Genomic DNA, 27,174 nt, shown 5'->3' with positions numbered 1-27,174 from the left:
ATTAAGAGCAGGAGGACCAGCTCAGTGGTCTTGTGGTTATAGTGTCGCAGGGGGTGTATACTTGTAAATAAAACTCCATCATGCTGGAGAACCAGGAGATAGGCTGCTGCTCTGTGCGCCACATGGCATGGGAAACATTGGTTCCCATGGATGGATACTTACTTAAAAAAATGAAAAATCACTGACAGCATCTTTTACTTTCTTGCCAAAGCTTAAAGGAACTGTCTTGCATTATTGTTAACAGCCACTCTGGCATTTTGTTCACATATTGGGTCATAACGTCATCATCTCTCTTGTTTTAGGTCGATGGAAAACTACACTTACAACAGCCTCATACTCCAGGTGGAGGGATTAAAGGTCACAGAGAAATCTATGTATCCTGTGTTTCTCTTCTTCTTTTTTTCCTACTTGTTTATTATGTTCACCAACGTGGGGATTGTAGTCCTGATTGGCCTTGAGAAGAGCCTTCACCAGCCCATGTATATGCTCTTTTGTAACCTGCCAATCAATGACATAGTTGGTAACTCCATTATGGTACCTCGTTTGCTTAGAGACATTCTGGTGCCTCCCTCTGAGCGCGTTATCAGTTACTATGAGTGTGTGGTCCAGGCGTTTACCACACACATGTATGCTACAGCCTCTCACACAGTGCTCATCATAATGGCTTTCGATAGGTATGTGGCCATCTGCAATCCCTTGCGCTATGCCACCATCATGAGTGGTAAAATGCTGATTATGCTGACTGTGTCTGCATGGGGTGCAGCCTTTGTTTCGGTGGGTATTCTTGTTGGGTTATCCATACGGCTGAACAGATGCAGGACCATGATCATGAACCCTTACTGTGACAATGCCTCACTGTTCAAACTCTCTTGCGAGAGTGTGTTTATTAATAATGTCTATGGGCTCACTTTCACTGTGGTACTGTTTGCATCCTCCATAGGCAGTGTGGCTCTCACCTACAGTAAGATCACAGCTGTTTGCCTGACCAGTAACAACAAGAGTTTGAACACTAAAGCCCTGAAGACATGCAGCACTCACCTGTCTGTATACATGATTATGCTTTTATCTGGAATGCTTATCATTGCTCTTCATCGTTTCCCACAGTACTCAGACTATAGGAAGCTCTCAGCGATTCTGTTTCACATCATCCCTGGCAGCCTAAACCCCATCATTTATGGAGTGCAGTCTAAAGAAATACGCAAATTCTTGTCAAACGTATGTCGGTCCAAACAAAAAGTGTTTCCTTAATTTTAAGTACTGGTTTGTTAGTTTTTTCTTTCTTTTTTAATTACTATAGGGTTAATGATGCAGTCTAAAGAAATACGCAAATTCTTGACGAATGCATTTAGCTCCAAAAAATTGTTTTCATTATCTTAATACCGGTATGCAAATTCTACAAATCTTTTTGAAATGACATGTGATTGATCCTGTAAACCTCACATCTGGAGTATCATTTTGCATTGTGCCGACCTTTTTTTTGTAATTCACTTTTTTTTGGCATTATATGATTACAATTCTAGCACCTAGCTAATATGATTTTACATGGATGCTATACCTGGGAACTGTGGGAAGCAAATTGAAAGTTTGAATTGAAATTTACTGTACATACATACAGATATGTCTTTAAACAGAGAATCCCACAGACATCAGGGCTTGGAACAGTCACCTCAAAGACAGTTTTTTACCCTCAGGCTGTCAGAATAATGAACCATAGGAGCACCTTACTAACTTTTTCTAAAACCATATAGGCTTTAGTTTTTTTCTTTTCTTTTCCCCCCCTCTTTTGTTTATCATTTACAGTATTTGCATGGTTTTATAGATAATGGATGAGAAAGCCAGGCGGTAGTGTATATAAGTGTATGAAAATGAAGTTGAACATTAAACCTAATGGTTAATGATTAGAATGTCTTGTGTCGTTTCTGAAGAGAGGGCTTCTGGGTTTAACAAAATATTTGTACTCTGGTCGGAGTGTGAGTTAAAACCGTTTAATCCTCTGGAATCGGAGATGTCAGTCCTGAAGAAAAAGGATAGTAATTTTGTATTTTAAAGCAATGCAAGACACCAGAGGGTTGTTAATGCACATGTATTTAATCACCATTTTAATGTAGAGCTACGCTAGCAGTACATATATCTTTACACTGTAGAAGCTGGCTACTGTAGGATAAAACAACAGTAAACAGTCAAAGCTTCAATGTTATTGGCAAATAATTGTTTTACCATCTAATAGGCCTATATCTTAGATACACCGTTTAAAAATGTAGAATATTTAAGTTTAGCAAAGTTCTACAAACTATAACAATGGCATGCATTAGTAGTTCTCTTCCACTGCAAAACATTAGAGTACTGCTCAGGGGCGGTCTTAGGGATCTGGAGGCCAAATATGAAGCCCCCATATTACCCCCCATCCATGGCTGAGGGAAGTAGGGGTGCTGGGGGGGGGGGCTGGAGCCCCCCCCCCCCCCCCCCCCCCTCGGACAGGAGGGTAAATATAATAATAATTTTAATCAGAAAAGATTTCTGTTACCAGGCCTAATAAATATGCTGTATTGCGAAATATCACAGTATCGGCGCCTTAACCTGGTTAATTGACTGTGTTATTTTGCTCATTAGTGTTGACAATTACACCAGCAACAACAATTATCCTCATCCTGTCATCCCTTCACAATAAAGTCCCCCCCCTTTACCTCCCAATGCCACACATTAACAGGAAATAGGTGTAAATTAACAGCATGGCAGAGAGCAAGGCAGCGAGTGAGCAAGAGAGACAGGGCGAGAGAGAGGGCCTCGGTGCAAGGGTGGGTGGCCTGAGGCCCCCTAGAGGGTGGAGGCCCCCTAGAAGCTGCAGGCAATTGAAACTGATGAAACATAACAACGGCCTCCTATTGCTGGCTGGAATGGAATATCTAGCTATAGCAACTATCCAGGACACTAGGACAGTAAAAATCCTGATCCATTATTTTAACCTAAAAGTACATTTTAGACCCCATAGATGGGATGGTAACCGATGTAATTTTTTTATAAACGGTACGGTACTTTTTTATTTACTGTCCAATATTATTGTGTGTGGGTGTGTGTATGACTGTGTGAGTGTGTGGGGGTGTATGCGTGTGAGTGTGTGTGTGTGTGTGTGTGTGTGTGTGAGTGCGTGTGTGTGTGTACACGTGTGTGTGTGTGTGTGTGTGTGTGTGTGTGTGTGTGTGTGTGTGTGTGTGTGTGTGTGTGTGTGTGTGTGTGTGTGTACACTCACATAATGTTTGCACTTTATTATTATCCTGTCTGTGTGTGATCTCCTACAATTATAGCATTTATCTACTGTTTTTTACTTTTTATTTACTAAGTTGGCAACACATATTGTAATGTTCGTTTGTTTGTCTTTTTGCTTTCTGTATGTCCTTGTCTATTTCTGTTCATGAAAAATGAATAAAATTTAAGTTGAAAAAAAAAGTACATTTTAATTATGATGAACCTTTTTTGGGCATGTCATGACGATCAACTTAAAATAAATTAATAAAGGGCAAAAATACATCAAGATCTCAACATGTTGTGTGTAACTTATTTGTGAGCGTGTATAGATCTTCTATTTTCACTATAGGCCTATTTGAGAATTGAGAATTTCAACGAGAGGCGTAAGTTTATTTTGGACGCGCAGATAAGTTGAGGGCGATTACGTACAGTAAGTGAGCACTATAGACCTGGATTGTAGCAAGCTTTTTTCGCAAGCTGCGTCCCGTGTCCCTCATGAGTCGTTGATGCAGGCGACAATGCCATACGTACGTCTAATATTTTGGACTGTGAAGATATTATCTGTTTACTTGTTTTTATGAATGATTGTCTCACAAGAAGTGATGTCCTTGCTTGGATAAAGTGTTCCCTCTTCACAAAACTCCCAGCCCACTGTAAGTCATGTGATCAGGGAATCGGACGGTTTTCTCATCTACGGTTTTCTCATCAACGGTTATCATCAGTTTTCTTCTTATTAACAGAGTAAATGAATGACAGCTCAAAATGTTCCAAAGATAAAGGTCCATAATCATGATCATTATGCAAGTAGGCCATAGCATTATATGGCTTAATGGCTGCAGTACAGCCAATAAAATATTATAAGGGAGGTCAGTAAGGTTGCAGGTTGCCTGTGTGTGTGTGTGTGTGTGTGTGTGTGTGTGTGTGTGTGTGTGTGTGTGTGTGTGTGTGTGTGTGTGTGTGTGTGTGTGTGTGTGCGCACGCATCGTGGTTTTATTCAAACGCAATCAAAGGCTACGTCTTATAATGCAAGCATTGGGGTTGCGATAACTTGGCCATTACATTATGATGTTTCATTTTCTTTTGGTCTCACCACTTAACGCACAGAAAATAGACTGCGTCTTGCGCTGATCTTTAACCCTAGAACCAGAGAGGGATTAACCCCCATGAGGGCCCCTAGGCCTGTAATTTATTTGGGGCCCCCATAGCGTGCGTGCAGAATATTCAGGATTTTATTTTATTTATCACAATCAAAAATGGCCAATGAAGGACCTCAAACCCAGTACTGTGCAGTCCAGTTTCCCTGATGGGCCCGTGAGAGCCAAGGGCCCCTGAGAGCCATGGGCCCCTGGGCCACGGCCCCACTGGACCAATGGCTAATTTGGCTAGAACACTTGCATCCTTTCTGTCAAAACATCAATAATTTTAACCCGGGTATATGTTACCCAATGTAAAATATTCCCAAAAATATTTCTTATCAAAATATATTGAAGTATTATTTTAAAAAGAGTGTGGGGTGTGTGGAACGGGTGTGTCGAATTTGAAGTCGGTGGGGCGAACGGTTCTCGAGTTCTCGAGAATAGGGAAGAAATAAAAGATCAAGAATAGAGCCAAGGCCAAGCTTACTAAGGCTATAGGTAAACACCTATAGCCTACGGGTATTTTTATAGCTACAGTTTATCTTGTCCACAAGGAGACGCATAAACAGAGTTGCCAGAGTTTAAAAAAAGATTTGTTTATATGGGCCGTTTATAAAAATAGCCGTCTCTGTGTGGACGGGGCCTAAGTATTGAGAGTTAAGTGCAGGTAATACACATCAACACGAATGTAATATTCATATACAAGACAATGTGTAAACAAACAAAACATGAATTCACACAACACTGATGATAGTAGCCTACTGTCAAACAAGTTTATGAAACTATCTATGAAATCTATGGAAAAGTTTACACAATTTTATACAATATGTAGTGGGGAGCGTTGCAGACTGAAGAGTGACCCTTGCCTTAACCAATGATTGTCTGCACTGACGTCAGAGACGTCATGGACAGGCAAGTACTAGTACAGGTACAAGTGCATTTGTACCTTTCAGAGATCTCTGTATGCAATCACAGCACAGAAAAATGATAAATGTCTGTGTCTGTCCTTTGCATATTCCAAGTTCCATCTTCTATAAATGGTGCACTGCATGGTGGAGTCCATCAGATGAGCATGAATGCCCTGACCCCTTCCCCCCAAAAAATGCAAATCGCTGACGTTCATGTCTGAAAATCTACCTTTCAATAGGCCAAAGGGAGAAGTGCCTGACTCTCTTTATTTCCCCCTTTCTTTTTTCCCCAACCTATACCTGTTTTTATATTTTTTGGTGATTTTGATTTTTCATGTCATGATTATGAATTGAATACCCAGGACCTGAATGTAAATAACCACTGAAACTATAGTTAACTGTTCTCTGTTTACATTTCTGCATAATAAAGTATTCAATCAATCAATCAATCAATCAATCAAAGAAGTGCCACCCAGCCTGTTCAGATTGAGAACACAAATCTCACAAACTGTGAGATATTCCCTCAGCTTGCTCCTTTGATCTGTGTTAGGGACTTCGGAAAACTGTTGAAATCGGTACATGATAAGTCCATAAATTATTGTGTTGACATATAGGCCTACTGTGTGTGACACACAGAATTCTGCAAATCCGTACCCAGTGAAAAACACCAAATAATGCATGCAGGGCAGAATTAGGACGATACCCACTCATAATCAAAATAAAAAAGAGAGCACTTAAGTTCTACAACCACCTAAAAGAAAGTGACCTAGATGCACTCCATAACAAGGCAGTCACACACAGTGAAACTCTAGAGAGTTGCCCCCTCAGCCAGCTGGCCCTGGAACTCCGGACACAAACAAAGCCACGAGATAGAAAACCCATTGGACTAAACCATATTATAAAACAGCAAAAGGAAAACTATCTGACACATTGGAAAGAAGCAGAGTAAACTAGAATGGCCCTAAACAGAGAATACACATGGCAGAATACCTGAGCACCGTGACCGACCCAAAACAAAGAAAAATCTTAACTAGGTACAGACTCAGTGAGTACAGTCTCGCGATCGAGAAAGGCCGTCATAGGCAGACCTGTATCCCGAGAGAAGACAGACTACGCACGCACCCACTGCACACAAAATGAAGTGGAAACCGAGCTACACTTCCTAACCATCTGTCCATTGTACCAAGACATCAGACACAGATTACAACCACACACGGAGATTTTTAAAACAATGACAAAAAACTTCCATATCTGCTGGGCGAAGTACAACAATGTGCAAACACAGCAGCAAGATTTGTGAGTTGCTGTGATAGGAGAAGGATATCAAATGGAACACAACCACCCTAAAGACTAATCATTGTGTATATTCCTGCACTATACCTGCATCGAGTGATCTTGGTACATAGAATTTGATCTATTGAAGATTCTGACCTTCAAATGTACATCATTTTTGTTTTGATTGTATTGCTGTATTGTTGTATTGTTCTTTCTGCTTTGGCAATGTAAACGTATGTTTTCTCATGCCAATAAAGCCCTTTGAATTGAATTGTGTGTGTGTGTGTGTGTGTGTGTGTGTGTGTGTGTGTGTATGTGTGTGTGTGTGTGTGTGTGTGTGTGTGTGTGTGTGTGTGTGTGTGTGCGTGCGTGCGCGCGTGCGTGCATGCCCGCAACGTCATATAGTGCTGTAAATATACAAATCAGAATAATATTGTATTTCTGTACCAAATCCATTGTTCAAATGATGTTATTCGATAATAATTTCACACTTTAGCAAGCTGTGTCTAAACAAGCCCATTATCTGCATGTTTTATGTTTTATTTGAGTTTATACATTGTGGATTCAAGACATGTATTCTGAATGCAGAGTATGTACATATATAACCCTCTGCTCTTTTTGTATATACAAAAAACAATCCATATTCTAAGCAAGAATAAGGACTGATTATTATATTAATTATTTTAAATACTATCCGATTGGCACCAATCCTAAAACAAAATAATGATGTACAACTTCAAAATTGATTCACATTTATAATTCATTCATTCATTGTGTGGTGTATAATAAGTTGAGCAATCAAAATGACCGTAGACATATTTTAATACTTATTTATAATTCACCTAACTGCAACCATTTGTAGGTATAATACATACATGCCAACAAAAGACATGAAATCGCAACAAGACACTCCAGGTGCATGTTTTCACAGGATTCATCATTACCCTATAACAAACCAGTACTTAAAATTAAGGAAACACTTTTTGCTTGGACCGACATACATTTGACAAGAATTTGCGTATTTCTTTAGACTGCACTCCATAAATGATGGGGTTTAGGCTGCCAGGGATGATGTGAAACAGAATGGCTGAGAGCTTCCTATAGTCTGACAACTGTGGGAAACGATGAAGAGCAATGATAAGCATTCCAGATAAAAGCATAATCATGTATACAGACAGGTGAGTGCTGCATGTCTTCAGGGCTTTAGTGTTCAAACTCTTGTTGTTACTGGTCAGGCAAACAGCTGTGATCTTAGTGTAGGTGAGAGCTACACCCCCTATAGATGATGTAAAAAGTACCACAGTGAAAGTGAGCCCATAGACATTATTGATAAAAACGCTCTCACAAGAAAGTTTGAACAGTGAAGCATTGTCACAGAAAGGATTTGTGATCATAGTCCTGCATCTGTTCAGCCGTACGGTTAAGCCAAGGAGAATACCCACCAAAACACAAGCTACACCCCACGCAGACACAGTCAGCTTAATCAGCATTTTACCACTCATGATGGTGGAATAGCGCAAGGGATTGCAGATGGCCACATACCTATCGAAAGCCATTATCATTAGTATTGTATGAGAGGTTGTACCGAACATGTGCGTACAGAACGCCTGGACCACACACTCATTGTAACTGATGAGGCGCTCAGACGGAGGCACCAGAATGTCTCTGAGCAAACGAGGTACCATTATAGTGTTACCAATGATATCATTGATTGGCAGGTTGCAAAAGAGAATATACATGGGCTGGTGAAGGCTCTTTTCAATGCCAATCAGAACTACAATCCCCACGTTGGCAAACATAATAAACAAGTAGGAAACAAAGAAGAAGATAAAGACAGGGACCACAGATTTCTCTGTGACCTTTAACCCCTCAAGCTGGAGTACGAGGCTGTTGTAAGTGTAGTTTTCCATCGACCTAAAACAAGAGAGATGACACAGTTAGGACTCAAAACAGTTAGCCAAGGCACATAGTCACATATTGTAGAAAATAGTAGTCTCCTGTTAAAGTAAAGGCAAAACATAGAAACTGAAGAGAAGGATTCTACTTTGGAGAAATACAAAACAAACATGTTGTCAGAGTTTTAGAAGTACATGCAGTAGTCAGACCATGTTTAATTAGTACTCAAGGTTAGTGTGAGTTACAAATGCACAGATCTGGGTTTAAAGCTCACAACTCTTCTATCCACTGCTATGAATGATTGGCAGTATCTACTCTAGATATTTTGACTCCATGATAATAATAAAAAAAAGGAAACATTTTGCCTTTAGTATGAATGGTGACGCTATAAGGTTAGGAAATTACTTTGTCTACAAAAATCAATGGAAAAACCAAGAAAGCAGCATCACTCAATAGGCCTATAGATTATTATGAGTCACCATACAGTTGATTGGTTTTTGCTTTAGAATGAACACATTCAACTTAAATTGGAATGATGAAAAGATTTTTCTTGAAATAAAACATTTTTAGATGGAGAAATACCTGATCTTCTTCTTCCTCGTTCCTCAACAGTCCGTCTTGTCCCTGTTGTAACATTCACCGGACAACCTTAAGCAAGTAACAAGAACACCCTCCGTCTGTTTTTATAAATGGTGGAGAAGGGTTTGTTTTCTCAAATTCATGTCAGCAAGATGTCAGCTGTCATAGTAACTGTCAACATCTTCTCCAGGGAGAAGTAATGAGGACATTATACATTTTCATTTAGTTGAACGAAATTTAATTCAACAACTTAACAATTTTCCTGTAAGGAAAACTTCAAACGCATTTTCAAAGTCCATCAGACATGAAGTCTTTTTACTTGCATTCTGTTTTGATCAAAGGTTTAGCTTGATATGAATATAAAACACAATATGACAACTTATTTTCAAAGTTCTTAAGCTTAAATTTCAACAGCCATGAAGGTCTTGGTCATCCTTTTGTGTCACAGAAGATATAGCTATAATCTAACTATCAATATCATGTTGGTTATTTTCATATACTGTAAAATAGGTGTGTTATGTATGTACATGCTTCTGTAGGTAAAATATCTGTGATAGACTAGTGTAAATGTATACTTTTGCCATTTTCAAAAGTATACATTTTGATTATTATACACTCCATATGTTGTCTCCATATGTTTTCACTATTATTTACATACTGTAGACATACAGTACATACACAAAGGCAGACAAACATTTATAATTGCGGCTATATAATGTCCTCGCTTGTCTGTTGAAATCCCATGAGAAGAGTCTCCGATTTCTTACTGGCTGTCTCTCAGTAAAGACAAACAAATGGAATGCTACCCTATAGCTCTTATATAATGTATAAGGGTCTGTGCTATAATCTTCACCTCAACCCCACGTTAAGGTGGGTAATATTATATGCAAATATGGTGCAACATATGTAAATAAAATATTAACCTACAATGTATTTTTCAATTGATAATTAGGAAATGTTTCAAATTACAATAAAATGAAGATGAACAAAGAATCTGCAAAGCCCAGCTAGAATAGGTGATTTTTTCCCCCTATAGGCCCTATTTTCATAAATAGGGCCGCAAATGTTTTACACCAAATGTTTTACCTGAGCCAGTTATAGCACTTTTTTATATTACAATTTAGGCATTTAGCAGACGCTCTTAATCCAAAGCGATTTATAGTAAGCAAGAACAAAAAACATGGTAATACATCAAATACATAAAAGAATTGTCATCATGAATCATACGTAAGCTTACGAACCTAACAGTGGAATGTCTATCTAATGAAACTATGTATACTATGTATATACACTATAGAGTGCTATGTCTACATAAAGTGCTATTTAAGTTACATAAGTTGAGCCTGTGCATACGCCTGTAGGAGGTCGAGGCTAGGGCAAGTACTACGGCAAGTGCTATGGGCTAAGATGGAGTTTGAAGAGGTGGGTTTTTAGACTGCGGCGGAAGATTGGGAGTGAGTTTGCAGTTCTGATTGCAATGAGATGTGCATTCCATAGTTTTGGAGCCAGAAGGGAGAAGAGTTTGGGACGTGTGGAGCGTTGTCCCGGCGTTTTTAACGAAGGTACTTCCAGCTTCCCTTCGTCGGCTGCTCTGAGCGCAAGGGTTTATGGGTGCGATCAGACTTGCAAGATATCTGTGTGCCATACCTTTAGTTGCTTTGAATGCCAGCATCAGAGTTTTGTACTAGCAAATGGAGGGAGCAGCAGAGAAGGGGAGTGACATGCAGAATTTTGGCTGGCTAAAAACCAGGCGAGCTGCGGCATTTTGGATCAATAGAGGCATAAGTGCGCAAGCCGGTAGGCCAGTAAGGAGGTCAAGTTTTGACATGACTGACATGTCTGTATAAGGAGCTGGGCTGACTCCTGGGTGAGGAAGGGTCTGATTCGTTGAATGTTGTAGAGTGTAAACCTACAGGATCGAGTGACGGCTGTAATGTGTGCTTTGAATGAGAGCTGACCATGTCCAGGACAACACCAAGGTTCCTGGCTGTTGGGGCAGACGTTACCAAGGCATTGTCTTTGGAAATAGTTAGCTCCCGCATCGGGCAGGACTTAGCTGGGAAGAAGAGAAGGGAAGGGTTCAGCTTGAGGTGGTTAGAAGACATCCACTGTGTGTCACGAGTGAGTACGGATGAGGACCCAAATGCAGGCGACAGTAGGCAGAGCAATAAACTTAGAAGGATTTATTAATCAAACTGAGGTTCTTCCATAAACAGGGCAAAGAAGGCATGGCAAAACACAGAAACTATACAGGAACTCACACCACAGGGAACTACGAACCAACAAGAACAATATGCAAACACAGGACTTAAATACACACAGGATAACAGGGCACAGGTGGAACCAAAATACAATCAACATTAGGATAGGCTGGGGGACTAAAAGGACACAGGTGGAAACACTGACAAATTACAAGGCAGGGACACTAGGCACAAATACTACAAAAAGAAACACAAAACCAAAACCAAAGAGAACAGTCAGGAACACATGAGCAAATGCATATAAAACATACTGAAATCAGTGAAATGACAGAAATACATCCAGAAGTCCAATATCAAATAAGGACAGTCAAAGTTCACAGTCCGAGGAGCGGACTGCGACATAAACTTAACGCAGGCACATAGGCAACAATTAAACTGAGGCTAAAGCGTAGCAGCATAGATATAGGGGTTCCAATTTAATGGAGCTAGATACTGAGAAGATACTACTAGACATGATACTGAGAAGATACTAGACAAGATACTACTGACATGATTACTAGACATGATACCTAGAATGTCAATGATACTGACATTATACTGACCATGATATTGACATGATAGTGATACTGACATGATATTGACAAGATACTCAAAGTTCACGGTCCGAGGAGCGGACCGTGACACTGTGAGATGTCACTCATCCACTTACTTGTCCAAAGATCACGCAAATCGGTACATTGTTTCTGTATAGTCATTAGTTTATAGGCTATACCGTAGTTAGCAACTTTCATTGTTTCGCAGGGACCAGACGTGAATCTGCCAGTGGCAAAAATAAATGCCTATGAGTTTGGTCAATAAGCCAGGCTAAATAATGTGTACGTGTGTGTGAGTGTATGTGTGAGTATGCATGTGTGCGTGCGTAGTGTGTACTGAGTAACAATCCAGGAGCATTCATGTATAGGTTAGGGTTGTGTTTATGGCACTGGTACAGTGGTACAGTAGTACAGTGTGGTGTGTAATGAGCAGTCTGTGTGGGCTCAGACCTCAAAGGTAACCCCATCGCTCCCACTGACCAACAGCTAATAGAATTAGGGATAACATATTGTAGGATCTGGGGCCCGACTCCAGGGCCAGTGGACGAGGTCAACTTACTGTAGGGCTCACTTCTTATCCCTACTGTACCAATTATTTTCCTCATTTTCCTCTCTCTCTCTCTCTCCCTCTCTCTGTTGTTTGGTGCTGTTTAATATTATGTATATATATATATATATATATATATATATATATATTACTCATACTATTTGCATTATGTCAATGCAAAGCCCTTTTTTTAAGAACAAGGAAATGTTTTCAGTTAGAATATTGCAGTGCCTTAGAGAGTGAATTCTAAGGCTCATATATCCCAGGAGCTATCAGGGTTGACAATTAGTTTTTAATAGCTTAACTTATTTTGAATTAGCTATCACTATCATGTGCTGTGATTAGTGTTATCTTCTGAGTTCCAGATAGGTCTGACAAACAACCCGCTCTCTGGTTCTCTTGGGCCTAATTATCATCATATACTGTTAATAGGTGTTTTGTTCAGACCAGTTCACAGAGGATCTCATTAATGGCCGTCTCCTATTGCAGTGATGTTATTCTGACAAGTGACGAGGAGTCGGGTTAGCAGGGATGAAACAGTCACCATTAGGGGCATTGTGGTCTCTTGAGCTTTTAGAAAACAACAGTAATTATCTCCTCTAGGCCATAACAGCCAGTGTCTGTCTGTCTGTCTGTTTGTTACTCTAGGGCACTACTGGACCGAGTGGCACTACTGGACCGAGGAAGGACTTCTCTCTCAATGGTGTCCCAATTCTGGAACAATAATGTTAGGCTGAATTCATGTTTTGGCTATAGCATAACTATTGAACCGTAGCAGGGAAAAAAGGTGTTTTCATACCAAAATACTAACATGGATATAGTAGAAAAGTTTGGTCTCCATTTACTTAAAATGTGCATTATTGTTTACATGGTGGAAATGGCTTTTTCAATCTAGGCTCCCATCATGGTATGGAAAAATGGAAACCCAAATACAGGTGAAAATAGTGAGACACTGACAGTCAGTCTGCTTTCGATTTCATATTTTTATAGCAGTGAAAAGATACAGAATATAATTCATACAATTATAAAATAAAATAATGTAGACCTTTATTGACCACCAGAATAACTACTATCAAGGAATTAGGAGAATTGGCGAGTCGAGACTGTTTTCACTTTCTCTCTGCCGTTTGGCAACCCAGGTTGCCAGGTTGGTGCCCTGCGCTGCAGCAGGCACCAACCTGGCACCTGGGTTGCCAAACGGCAGAGAGAAAGTGAAAACAGTCTCTAGACTCGCAATTCTCTAATTCACTCTGATAGTAGTTACTTTTTGGCTGGTCAATTTGATGGTGAAAGATATTAATTTGCTCCAAAATAAATAAATACGAATACATTCGTGCACTAATGCCCATTTTGGAAAATATATGTCATGCATTAATCAAATGCATTTATACAGTACTGTACATCTAAACAATAATATCTGTTAATGTATTTTCATTCATCAAATGTATTTAAATACATTTAGAAAGTGCATTGTACATGTATCAAAAGCATTTATCAAATGTATTTAACACATAACGTTGTAATACATTTGATGAACAAGTTTAAAAATAAATGTTACATTTGCGTTTCCTTTAGTGTTTCATGGTGGTCCTCTTCTCTTGTCTTCTCTTGCCTCCGGAGGACCAGCATGGACAGCACGAAGAAGATCAGCCCTCCAATGATGAAGCTGAGCTGAACGCCCATGAATCTATGGAGCAGCAGCATGAGTACAATGTCACTGAATGTATTATACCATAGAACCTAGGGCTTGTTGGGCATAATATGTTATAACAATTTGTGGTTGTACTTGTACTAAATACGTATAGGTTTTTATATCTGTTAGCTGGATGTTGTCGCTTTTAAGTGCTTTTTATGCATTGGCAACTGCGACTTGTCGACACATACGTTAAAATCACTTTTGGTGTGTGTGTGTGTGTGTGTAGGGTTAGAGTCGAGATAAGGTGAGAAGCTCAGCCATCCGTGAGGAAATTGTGGTTGGACATCTATTATGGATGCCTCCTGGTCGCCTCCCCAGGGAGGTCTTCCTATGGCACGTCCAACTGGGAGGAGACCACAGGTCGAAGCGAAGACCAGGTGGATTATATCTCCAGGCTGGCCTGGGGAAATTCCACAAGATCCCCCAGTCTGAGCTGATATCAAAAGAAAACCCTGTTTGACGGTCACTGTTACAGTACATGACTTCAGAGATCATTTGTACCCAATTTGTTGAGTCATGTTTCTGGAAGTCTGGGGTCTGCTACACTGTTGAAAATGGATGGATGGATGGATGGGTGAGTGGGTGGGTGGATGGATGGATGGATGGGTGGGTGGGTGGGTGGATGGATGGATGGATGGGTGGGTGGATGGGTGAGTGGGTGGGTGGGTGGGTGGGTGGGTGGGTGAGTTGGTGGGGACTTGGACAGTTTTTACCATCAGCTAATGTATTGACAACCCTGCTTGGGAGGTAGTGTACTTGCCTCTGTCTGAAGTTGGTCATGTCGTAGTAGAGACAGGAAGTCCTCTGGCCACACTTCTCGCCCCACAGGATGCAGGTGGTGTCTATGACACTGCCATACAACACCGGGCCTGGCAAGAACGCTGTACAGAGAGAGTTGTGTGTGACCAAAAATCAAGATGAATTTCATATTAGGCCCTTTAAACCTTCACAGAAAAATACTATTGTTGGTTTAACTGAAAATATTGACCTGTGAGGTTTCATTTTGTGTTGTGTGATGGACTCACCCAAGACCCTCCAAAGAAAGTGCTGGACTCCAACTGCGAAGGACTTATCTTCTGGAGGTACTATCCTGAGAGAGACAGAGACAGAGTATACTTGTTGGTGTATTTTAAGAGGGAGCATGTGCACGTGTTAGTCCATCTCTTGTAGTGTTTCCATTGCAGCCATGGTAGCACCATTTGAATTTGAAACAGCTGCCAATACACATCCTGCTACCATAGTTGCTCTAAAAAAAGGGATAATGGAAAATAATCTGTGTTATGTCATGATGTGTGTGTGCGTGCGTGTGTGCGTGTGTACGTGTGCGTGTGCGCGTGCGACGTGCGTGCAACGTGTGTGTGCATGTGTGTCTCTCCATCTGTCTGTACCTGAGTATCATCATGAAGGAGGGTGTCTGGGAGGTGGAGGCAAGGAAGCAGGTGACAGCGGCTAACGCCATGAATACAGGGAGGACGTGGGTGCAGTCACTGCCACAAGCCCCTGGCAACGCATGGCCTTCGTCCACACACCTGCATGATGTATAGTTCTGTGGGGAGACAAGTCAAAAACCATGTAAAAAACACTATATTCAGTACAGCACGGACTGTATTATATAAAGAAACATTGGCTTGGCAAAAGTTTCACTTTACAAATTGCAGTTTTAAGCTGGTCCAAGTGCTTTACTCAATGCAGCATTCAGGTATTTGCTTTGGAACAAGTCATTGCAAAAACACCTGATGCAGAACCTGTTATCCTAGTTACTTTGTAGTATAGGTGGTTATAATAGTACTTTTAGAATGCCAATGTGTTTAAAAAAAACGAATCTAACTGTATAATTGTGAACCATTGAGTGTTTAACTTCACAGCAGTTGTATTTCCACAGCTCCTGTTGCTGTCATTAACAGCTGTACCAAGGTCTATTTCCACGACACTATTCTCTTTCTAGCTTGTTCAGCAATACCACTGATGTTTGTAAGGGACATTTCTGTAATATGTGGGAACAAATTTCACAGGTCTATTTGTGTCTGTTATTTAAAACCTTTTTAACCAATCAGATCTCGTAATGATCATGGGTCCATTAAGTTTGCACGAAGACAATTTTCACTGTCATTTGTGCCATTTAATTTTACCTACTAATTAAATAACTAAAGACCTAAATCGAAAATTGCCACACGTTTCCTTCCCGTTACCCTCTCCTCTTGCAAAGCAAGCACCTACCATAACTTTCATGTCATCCATCTGCATAGACTGACAGCCCGCATGACAGGGGGACCTGAATTCTACTCCATCTGAGCCACATACTGGGTTGAATGCCTCCTTAGGACATGCACAGTCAGCATTACATGACATGGGAGCATTGCTAAAGAATAAAAAACAAAGACACATTAGTAGGACAACAGAACATCAGCAATGTGGCAATTAGTTCCTGCTGGTTCATACAAAAACATGCATGTACTGTGTCAGTCAGTCTGTGTGTACTCTCTCACACCCACCCACTCACACACGCACATACAGAGATCTTGAACCAAGGTCAACATACAGAAAGCAATCATGGAATCCTCCATAAATACTTTACTGGGGGAATACGCCACCAATTGTCTGCGTGGGGCAGCCAATCATTAGTAGCGGTATAGCCGTGCACACGGCCAGCAGTACGACTGCAGAACACAGCTTGCCAGCGCCATACAAAGATAGATTCAACTTCCGCATCAGACCTCCACCCAGCAAGATGCCCAGCACAGCACATGGAATAACGACTCCACCTGCGTGGAACAGAGTACATGTCTGTATACATTGATACGTACATACAGGTACTACCTGCATTAAATATCCATGTGCACCCAAGTAAGTCTCTTGAGAGACAGATGTGTTTGCTCCCACAGTTTTCAAATACTTCTGCCTATTAACAGTGTACTTCGCAAGCTCTGAAAATGAGCATAAAATAAAGCAGCTGTCCCGCCTTTCCCCCACTTCTGTTACACTTGTACACGTAAATAAGTCTATTTGGAGAACAAATTAGTCAACGCCTAGCTGGCTTACACAATGGAGGGTTTCTAGTGCAGCACTATAGCTCACCTATCATCATGTTGGCGAAGGAGAAAGACAGGCTGAACTGTTTCTCAATGAACTTTCCCATGAAGGTGGCAACGCCGACCACCAGCGCTGTCATGCACACTTGGGCAAACACTACCAACAGGAAGACGGGGCTTCGGAATGTCCTCAAGGCGATGCGAGGGAAACCTGGTGGAGGTAAGGATAAGGATGAGGATGAGCAGAAAGGAAAAATACTTAAATTGATGGGAAGAGGAGAAGGGAAAGGGAAGAATGAGAAAGACGAAGCAAGAGAAAGTGAAAGAGATAAGTTATGAAAACATTCTGGAGCAATGACTCTTATCTACTCTAGTCTATTCACAGCTATCCTAAATTTTCTGAAAACCTTTCTGGGGCCCAAGCCTATTAGGAGAAGTGTGGAGAAATCATGTTGGTGTGTTAAGTCACACAGATTTTTAGCCCCCGCTTACAAATATTAATTTAATATAATAATTTAAAGATGATTTATGGCTTTGATAACTGCGGACATGTCTCATATTAAATAGGTATCTAAGTGTGCATGCACGCACGCACGCACAGGAGTGCACACATTATCTATGAATAATGAATTCGGTGCAATCATCATTTCCCTGTGGAGTCACCTGTACCCTGCAGCAGACATAACAGGTAAATTGCAAGTCTCACTTTTGAGGAACTGAGTGAGGGTTTGTTCCTGCTCCGGGCCTGCTGGCTGCTCCTTCTCTGTTGTTGGGTCATCATCCTCATCACCATCCTGACCAAAGGAAACGGAGATGACACAGTGGGCTTACACACACACACACACACACACACACACACACACACACACACACACACACACACACTATACTGCACCCTTTTGGGCATCTCCCTGGGGAAGAACATGTAGGGCAGCGCTGTGATGAAGAGGAGGATGGCAGATCCTAAGAAGCCCAGCCACCAGGCTCCCACGAAGCGCTGATCTCTAGGGTCCAATTGGATCTCATCTGGAGACAGCAGAGAACCACTAAAGAATCAATGAAAACCACTAAACAATCTTATTACAGTACATCCGTCTGTCTGTTTGTTTGTCTGTATAGAAAGGTTTGCCAGATTGCCATGAAACCTTTTGTGCACTTTCATGATCCCAGGAGGCAGAAACCTATTTGTGATACCACCATGACCTTTCCTTTAGCGCCAGGCCCGCATCCAGCAAACTGTTTGTCTCTATTGAGTGCATTTCTGTCTCAAAAATAGATAACAGTCCATCCATCTTTGAACAGTGATACCCACAAAATGTAAAGAAAAAAAATCTAATGCTGAATCATGTTCCTGTTACTGCATTAACTATCCCTCCTCAAAAGTTTGGAAACATATTTTACTGTACTGTTTATGCTTTACAAATAGGTAAAATCTTGTAACTTCGGCAGCCATTCAATATGCAGCACTGCCCTCTAGTGTCTACCATAATACATGCATCATAGAGTGATGGAGGATTTGAGTCCATCTCAAGATAATACCTGTTGACACACTGACAGATGACAGATAGGTGACTCGTTTTTGATAGATAGAAACCAAGATTAGACTGTAAAAATATAAATGTCCTTGTTTTTGCATATGTTACTGTATGTCCACGGATATGGTTTAAAATGGTGAAACCATTCATTTCTTTTTGAGAACCAAAAGATTCCAGCCACAATAAGTATTCCATGCAGCTGGTTAATGAGTTGCACTTGATCATGAGTTTCACAATGTCCCATTTTTGTCACACATATAGACAGACAGGGTCATCCCTATAGGAGCAATAATGTTTTGTGTGCATTATCAGAATAATTAACTGGTGTACATTTCCCCCCTATGCTTCACTTTAGCCTACTGTGAACCACTTCTTCCTTCCTTTATAATATTCATACTTCACGTATAATGACAAATAACCTCTGCTAACCTGGCGACAGCTTGTCGAAGTCCACGTAATAGCTTAGCGTGAAGCCACCCACAAGGAAACCAAGAGCCGGACCAAAACAACTCACTGCCAGAAGAACACCTGCAGAGAAGAGAAACCACAGCCAAGGGTAAGAATTTAGTTGCTTTTGGCAGAGAAACATTTATAGGCCTACACAATTAAGGGGACCTTGTTGTAAATGACAATGCCACTGTTTTTTTTATTTCACAAATGAGACAAAAAGTGAGAAAAGTGGAGAAAACATCAAAAACTCTGTTGTGAATCTATCATGCAGCTGGCTCCCACAATTTTCTGGGTACCCAAAGTCGCTTTACAGAAAGAAGTACAGACATATTTTATTAGAAAACTATTTAAAAAGGTTTAAAAGGTTAAAAACTAGAAATCTAAATCAAAAGAGGGACAAACAAGAAGGGTGTGTGTGTGTGTGTGTGTGTGTGTGTGTGTGTGTGTGTGTGGGGGGGGGGGGGGGGGGGGGGGGGGCAGCTCTGATGCGAGTATGGGTCTGATCTACGCTTCCACTCTCCCTCCCAAGTAATCAAACTTTGTTTTGTGCCCACTAGCGCATACCAAGGTATATCGGTGAGGACTTCTTGCTGGCAAAGTCATCAATGTAGGAGATGCCAAAGGGCTGGATAGGAACAGTGCCAATGCCCAGCAGTAGCTGAGCCACGAGCAGGACAGGGTAGATCCACTGCTCTGCTGTGCTTCCCTGTGATGTGCAACCCTGTTCAGGTGACACCGTGGCGTTGTCTGTTTGGCAGAGGCCAGAGCTGTTTGCTGTTTGAACACAGAGAGAGAGACAGCAGGTAGATGGAATAGAACTGTCCACAGCCAGAATATGAATACATCGTTCATTTTCATCATGTCTGTTACTTTTTGTAAGTGGGCATTCATCTACAGTATGTATGCAGTGGTGGAAAAAGTTCTCTATTGTTTTTTACTTCAGTAAAAGTATCAATACGGCAATGCAGAAATACTCTGTTACAAGTAAAAGTCCAGAATTCAAGATTTACTTGACTAAAAGTACAAAAGTATTATAGGGCAGAAGTGGGTAATGTATGTTTTTTGTAATAAAGTAACTAGTAAATTAAGTTTTCAAATAATTGTAGTGGAGTAAAAGTATATTTGCCTCTGAGATGTAGGCTAGAGGAGTAAAAGTAAAAGCACAGAATATTGGTAGTACTCCAGTAAAGTAAAAACTGTACACCACTGTATTGTATGTGTGAACATGCGTGCTGTGCGACTCACAGCTGACGTGGTCAGTGTATGTGTAGGGATCTCCCAGGAACTGAGGCAGAGTAACGAGCAGGGAGGCCAGGCTGCAGATCAGAGCTCCTGCTCCGATGAACTTGGGACGGTGAACACGGCTCCCCAAGAAACTCACAAAGATTATGAGCAACAAGCTCCCCACCTGCACATTACATCCAGGAAACAGCCCCAACAAGAGAAATAATTATTCAGAAGGGGGTTCCAATCGCGCCTCTAGCCTATGGCAGGCCAGTCTGGTGCATCTCAGAGGCAGGACAGGTTACAGGAGAAAAGGAGGCACTGGACCAGCTCAGACAGTTTAAGCCCTTATTTTTTGAACAGGGTTCAAGTAATAAAGCGACAACGTTTCAATGTTTCAGTTACATCCTCGTCAGGTCATGAGAAATATTTACTGTATGCTCTGTGAAGGCAAAAAGCGAAACTGAATGCCGGTTCAGCTACAAGCAGGATCTGATGTAGTATAAGGGGGTGGACCATTGCGGACATGGCATAAACATGACCTTGTAGACTAGAGGAATGGTCTGATTTCCAAAAAAATGCTTCTGTGTAAGGATGTCAGAAATTATCGCCCTCCCGATATTATCAGCAGATAATATCATACAAATTAAATATCAGAAAATATCATGCTATTTTACAGACTAAACAAAGATCTACAGCAGAAGAATCAACTTGTTTGTTTGTTTTACTGTCTGTTGTGCATGTGTGAAGTCTGAAGTAGATATACTATGAAAACCTGTATTTCATGTCAGTCACTTCATTAGCCCAGCAACCGGCGAAAACTACAGCTCTCAACAGTTGCGAAATTAAGGCCCTACTGGGGCCCTAACAGGGCTGGCCCGAGGCTCCGCCTGGCCTTACTAATTAGCACACAGAAAACGTCAATTAAAAAAAAAGTTTTTAAAAGAACAAAAAAGTTTCATATATGGGCATTCCCAGACCTGTTGTTTTGACCTTTTAGGCCGGGAAAGGTCGCTTCTCGCCCTCAGGGTGTCTTACTGGTATTGATATTATAGCCATTTTGTTTTATTATATTTCTGATATAGTTTACTTTTGGTGAAACCGTATATATCGGTGTTGATATCGGAATCAGAAATTAAGAGTTGGACAAATATCGAAATCCGACATTGGGGGAAAAAGCCAATATCTAAACATCCCTTATGTGAAATGCCAGAGAGTGCTGTCCCGAGACATCTTGCTCGTAATAATCAAAGAATGTTTGTATGTAACCTAAATTCTTCTCATTGGTGTGTGGGCTAGTGAAGTGTGGAGATAACTAGGGCTCACCTCATTGAAACCAGACAGGAGGCCAGATTCCGTGCTGGAGAACCCATAGCGTCTCTCTATGGTGGGGATGCCACCCTTCATAAAACCAGACACTAACAGCAGAGCCAACTGCAGCAGTCCATGGCAGAAGACAAAGAACTAAACAAAGTGGGGGAGAGAGAAGTCAGATAATTAGAATACTGTATACAATTAATGTAGCTCTGTTATTACATCATCTGTCTATGGTCTCTTAAAACAGCAATTCCCAGAATAAAGTATCTATCTATCTATGAAGAGCATATGTTCTAAATATCCAGTTGACAAACTAGAACATCGTTTTCTTGGGTGCGTTCGGAAATGTGCACTGGGAGCGCACTCACGTATTAGTAATAACGGGCCCTATACAGTATGAGGACAGCAAGTTGCATCGTGTGAAAAAGACATACCTCAAGGCTCTTGAATGGACTGCGACACCCGGCCATCTGTCACACAGATAGATGTGCTTTGTCCGAAATCTGTCGATGACATATACACAATAAGAATATGCTACTAATTATTCTAATGGTAATGAATCTTGTTTCAGTGTGTGACATTGGAATTAACCTTCTTCTCTCAATGTTTAGGGAAAGATTTGCGCATAAAAGCTCAGCCTATGACAGAGTCAATGTTTGATTAACAGAGTTACATATGCTTGACATAGCAGCATTGTATCATGTATGGCAGTAATTATATTATTGCCTGTAACAATGTTACATAATCTAACAATCAATCTGCGTTTCTCTCCCTTCCTCTTTTGACTCTGCCTTGTTTAGATGCCCAATTTTCTACTGTAGGTAGGTGGAAATGGGCTATTGTCTAATATGTCTACGGTAAATTGAAAGTTGTGTTGTGAAGCAAGGAATTCAGGGGAAATTTGAAATCTATTAGAATTCTTTTTTTCCATCCTCACGTCCCTCGATCACGTCATTTCCTTAAGTCTTAGATTGAAATCTGATTGGTTTAATCAAGTCTGAACAGCAAAAAACATGGAAATCAGATTTGAATAACGTTCAGACTCAAAACAAATCTGAATCCAATCTGGAGAGAAAATCGGATTTTGGTTGTATTTGGGCAGCCAGTCTGAACAAGGCCTTAGTCCCTCCCTCCCTGAGGAAGAAGGCGAGGATTAGATGCAGGATCAGGATCTCCTCAGTGGTCAGTTGGAAGTTGGGAACACATTGTGGACACTAGCAGAAGCACTCACCTAATCAACTATGCATGCAACTCGTGGTACATTAGTACCACAAAGGCATTAAAAACGAACTGATGAACTCGCAGGAACTTGCAGACACAGGCACAAAACCAGAAGGATCTCACTGAACCCAGTTTCCGCACAACAATGGGGTCGAATTCGTTTTACTACAGAACGTGGAATGCCCTACCAGCAGTCATATTGTATAAAGTGTGACTCCAGTCCTTACCCTCCTTCAAAACCACACCTACAGGTGCCCTTCCCAAACTGTAAATGGAAAAAAGCCCAGAGGGCTTTTTCTTTTTTGGCTTATCCTTTAAGCATTTTTGTGTATAATAAATCTCTGCCACTGTGTAGTTTTATTTATTTTTAGCAAATTATTAATCAGTATTAAATCAATCAATCAATCAAAATTACACCAAATATCTAGGCTAAAATCTAATCATCTAAAACATTATCTACTGTAATTTAGGTGTCTGCACATAAGGGATTGGCGATCTCCTATATTTTTCGGATGGTCATTTCGGGATGGTCATTGTCTCCACCAGGCCGAAGGCATGGGAAGAGAGTATGTTTCGCACTCCGTCCGTGTGTGTCCTTCCTTCCGTCCTTCCGTCTGTTATAAGCTAATCTCCGGCACCGTTGGCCCGATCCATGCCAAACTGTGCACACACACTCCCTGGATGCCAATGACGAACCTCTGCCCAAAATATTCCTCAACGGCCTGTTATAGTGCCGATTTAGGCAAAACACATTTCTGTAGATAACTCATACACATTTTATCCATACATCACACAATTCGGTATACACTATCTCCATGTGATCAACACAGATCCGCACAATTTCCCATCTTCCATCCTGATTGGCTAAGATTGGCTTCCAAAGCTCACATGATTGGTCCGTTTCGAACAAAATGCCACAAATCACATACAGTGTCCAATTCCCATGAAATTATACACGCACATTTCCACTAGGCTGAGGACGACATGCCACAATTTTCCCCCCCAATCAGCCTCACGGTGGCACTATAACAGGCCAATTCCTGTTTTTACCTATAACTGCATTGACAACTTATGTATGCACTCCCTAGAGGCCATGGAAAAACATTTTCCCTGCATCCCCCCACATCTGCCGGTTATAGCACCACCATGAAGCCGATTTCTGCAAAACACATTGTTTGTTAGTCGCACAGATTTAATCCAAATCTCACGCAAATCGGTACACATCTCTGTCGTCATGTGATCAAGACGAGCATGTTGGATTTATCAGATTCTACACTGATTAGCTAAGATTGCCTTCCAAAGTTTTCAGGAGTAGCCCGTTTTGTACAAAATGCTGCACATGTCCTGCTCATCCAGAATTCTATCCTCAGAGATGCTATGAGTGATCTGGCTCTGCATTTCCTCAACAAAATGAAGAAAATTGTTGCAAGAAACAAACAAACAAAAAAACATGTTTATATTACTCCTAAACATTTTTCCAAACATCACACACACATCAGCTTTCAAAGTTTGCAGGATTGGCCCGTTTTGAACAAAAAGCCTCAAATCATGAGAGTGCAATTTACATGTAATCTTTCACAGACTTTCCTACTAGGATGAGGAATATATCCCACCCTTTTCATTGGCCTGTTTTAGTGCCACCAACAGGTGGATTTTTTAAAAACACATTTTGCCCTGGTGGAGTCCTGTGCCCTGAGGGGCATTTTTTTCTAGTTTTGTTTGAGTTCCTTGTTTGAAAACTTGCTCCTGCCGGGTGGAGACACAGCTGAGTGCCTCTCTCTGCTAGAGTACAGTGCACATTGAATAACATACGTACACATATGAGTAGGTTTAGTACTGTATGTCCTCAGACTCTCCTGACACTGTATACAGTATGTACAGTAGCAATGAATCACATGAATCCTCATAAGCCTCATAAACCATCACGATCAGCTAAGCCTGATCGTGATGAGTGGTGACACAGTTTTGGGTGGATAAGTTAAAAACTTGAATAAACTTTAGGGTAATTTCATTCATTATGCAATGCTGCTGTCTAACAACGTAGCTAAACATATAAATCAAACAGTACAAAAAGTGAAATGTATTGTATATAATGCACGTAACATTTTCTTCTGAGAGCTTCTGAGACCCCCCCCCCCCCCCCCAGTTGCCTGGCACAACAATACATTTACTGACATTAAATGTTAGTTTTATTAGGGTTGTAATTTGGCTGTAGGCCTACAAACCTAATCAAAGTCACAATTGTAGCACCACCAGAAAGAAACAGCTCAATCAGACTCACTTTTGTAGCTTTTTGCAGAGACACCGGTGGTGGTATTGTTTCCCTAGCAGGCTGGCAGCTCCTCCCGTTGTAGCTGTGCTGCTGGACTCAATATGTAAGTGGAGTGGTGGAATTTGAACCCATACTGTATGGTTTGTGAATCAATGGTGCAGGGTGGGCAACCCTTGTTTGGGCACATGATCACATATTTATTTTACAATGCTGACGTCATCAGTGCCACAGTGGAAACCAGCACTTTTTATGTCTTAGTATAGACGCACGTGCACACATGCGCGCTCGCACACACACACACACACACACACACACACACACACACACACACACACACACACGCAAGAATAAGTCAATAACTTTATAACAAAACAAAACAAAGAATGAGTCAATAAATTAATCTGATTAATAAAGGTAGGATAACGTGTTCCTCAGTCATGTTGCAGGTCCCTTGGTGTGATCCATGGTCAGGCAATGCCCTCTTGATTGTTTATTGTATTACTACACATTATGATACGGTTGATGATGCTGCGTTTGGTCGTGTAAATAAACTATTTTCAAATTTTAATTAGACTGATCTATCTTGTCTGTCCATGAATACATACTCTGCTGTTGTTGCGTGTGTTTGTATTTTAGGTTTTCTGTTTTATGTGTTTGTAAAAAATCTAAAATAAAGTACTGATCATAAAAATAAAGGTAGGATAAATTCTGAGTATCTGAAGAGAATAGATTAATGCACATCAACAATAATGTTGTTAATAATGGGGTTTTTTTTTCAATCACCTCAATAGCAGGCAGGCAGGCAGGCAGACAGGCAGGCAGGCAGGCAGACAGACAGGCAGACAGACAGAACCAGCCTTATGGTTAATGTGGTTTAATGAAATTCCTTCATGTCAAGTTAATTATTATTTGAATAAAAAATGTTCTCGTAAGCCTGCCTGAAGCCTTATTGGCTCCGACACAGTTCCAGGGTCAAGGGTTCCAAACCAGTTAGCCTTCTTGTGTTTTGCAGACCAGTCAAAAACAGCACGTACAGTCAGACATTCAGAGGACATTGTTTCCATTGTGGTCCTACTGTAGGCCTATGTATTCAATTCATCAGCAAAGCAACAAAAAAAAGAATATACATCAACGAATACAAAGTGAATGAGACCTTTCTATGGGAAAATGGACTTATCCTTCCTTGTGGTCTCCTAATAGATGATTTTTCAGGCCCGTTTTGAAAGAATCCAGTGATTAACTTTTTTAATGGATGGTGTCAGGGTATTCCACATTTTGGTGGCCATTTATGGGTTAGGGTTGCTTTACAACATGAACAGAGTAGTAGAATGAGAATTGTCCCATGTTTGTTCTATATTTGCGTACTACCAGATCGTTTTAACCGCCTGTAGAATTGTGGCTGTGGGCGTGTCACTCACTTTGGAGAAGTAATTAGTTAGGTGTGAGGGTATTCAGGGCTTTAAACTCTTTAAACTCTGATAGTAACTATCGTACTTTACGACTGCACTGATTAACTGACTTGAATTCATTTTATGACTGTACCATAGGTCGTGTTCTACATAGAACACTATCACTTTCATGGAGTAAACATAATATTCCAATTCATTTAAAATGTTATATATAATTACATTTCATCTAGTAAAACAGTGACAGTCTCTAATGTCTCTCTCTCTCAATGCAGAGGATTCTAACTGTTGCAGTGTTGGTTGGAGGGTGGAGTCGGAGGTGATCAGGGGAAGGGGGAGAGCCGGGAGACAGCTGCCACTATCTCCTCAGTCCTCACACATTATAAAAGACCTGCCCTGTTCATGCTGAGTCGCTTCTTCCACCTGGGCCACATTGCTGGGCCAAGTGGGCCATGTCCACACAAAGAGTAATTTGTTATTTTGTTCATTATGCATTGCTTTACTTTTTAGCAAGTTTGGCAGTTTATGTTTCCCTGATCCATTGAAACAGCTTTTTTGTCATTACTTTCTTTGTAAATAAAATCACACATTTTTTTCTTCCTCTCCCATTTACCCTCTATTTTGTGCCATAATATACTACATGGTA

At 40.9% G+C, this 27,174-nt stretch overlaps 3 protein-coding genes across 3 annotated transcripts; 1 reads left to right on the top strand and 2 right to left on the bottom strand.

The window, feature by feature from the left end:
* Positions 1-297: 297 nt before the first annotated feature.
* Positions 298-1,248, top strand: LOC308327594 (olfactory receptor 8G17-like; the record flags this gene model as incomplete). Its single annotated transcript, XM_080781117.1, has 1 exon — positions 298-1,248. The coding sequence occupies exon 1, from the start codon at positions 307-309 to the stop codon at positions 1,246-1,248; it is 942 nt and encodes a 313-aa protein (XP_080637243.1). The 5' UTR covers positions 298-306.
* Positions 1,249-7,530: 6,282 nt separating this feature from the next.
* Positions 7,531-8,481, bottom strand: LOC308327593 (olfactory receptor 4E1-like; the record flags this gene model as incomplete). The annotated part of the gene is made up of 1 exon (XM_080781116.1): positions 7,531-8,481. Exon 1 carries the CDS (start codon positions 8,470-8,472, stop codon positions 7,531-7,533), a length of 942 nt encoding a protein of 313 aa, XP_080637242.1. The 5' UTR covers positions 8,473-8,481.
* Positions 8,482-13,932: 5,451 nt separating this feature from the next.
* Positions 13,933-22,099, bottom strand: LOC308327592 (solute carrier organic anion transporter family member 2B1-like; the record flags this gene model as incomplete). The annotated part of the gene is made up of 14 exons (XM_080781115.1): positions 13,933-14,065; positions 14,835-14,955; positions 15,100-15,164; positions 15,463-15,620; positions 16,292-16,433; positions 16,650-16,836; positions 17,150-17,314; positions 17,810-17,897; positions 17,999-18,129; positions 19,068-19,166; positions 19,653-19,862; positions 20,334-20,496; positions 21,639-21,776; positions 22,064-22,099. 14 exons carry the CDS (start codon positions 22,097-22,099, stop codon positions 13,933-13,935), a joined length of 1,836 nt encoding a protein of 611 aa, XP_080637241.1.
* Positions 22,100-27,174: the final 5,075 nt, after the last annotated feature.

The sequence above is a fragment of the Protomyctophum bolini genome (assembly GCF_963924005.1).
Source record: "Protomyctophum bolini genome assembly, chromosome: 13".
Taxonomy (NCBI): Eukaryota; Metazoa; Chordata; class Actinopteri; order Myctophiformes; family Myctophidae; genus Protomyctophum; species Protomyctophum bolini.
This window is presented reverse-complemented; position numbering and strand designations above follow the sequence as displayed.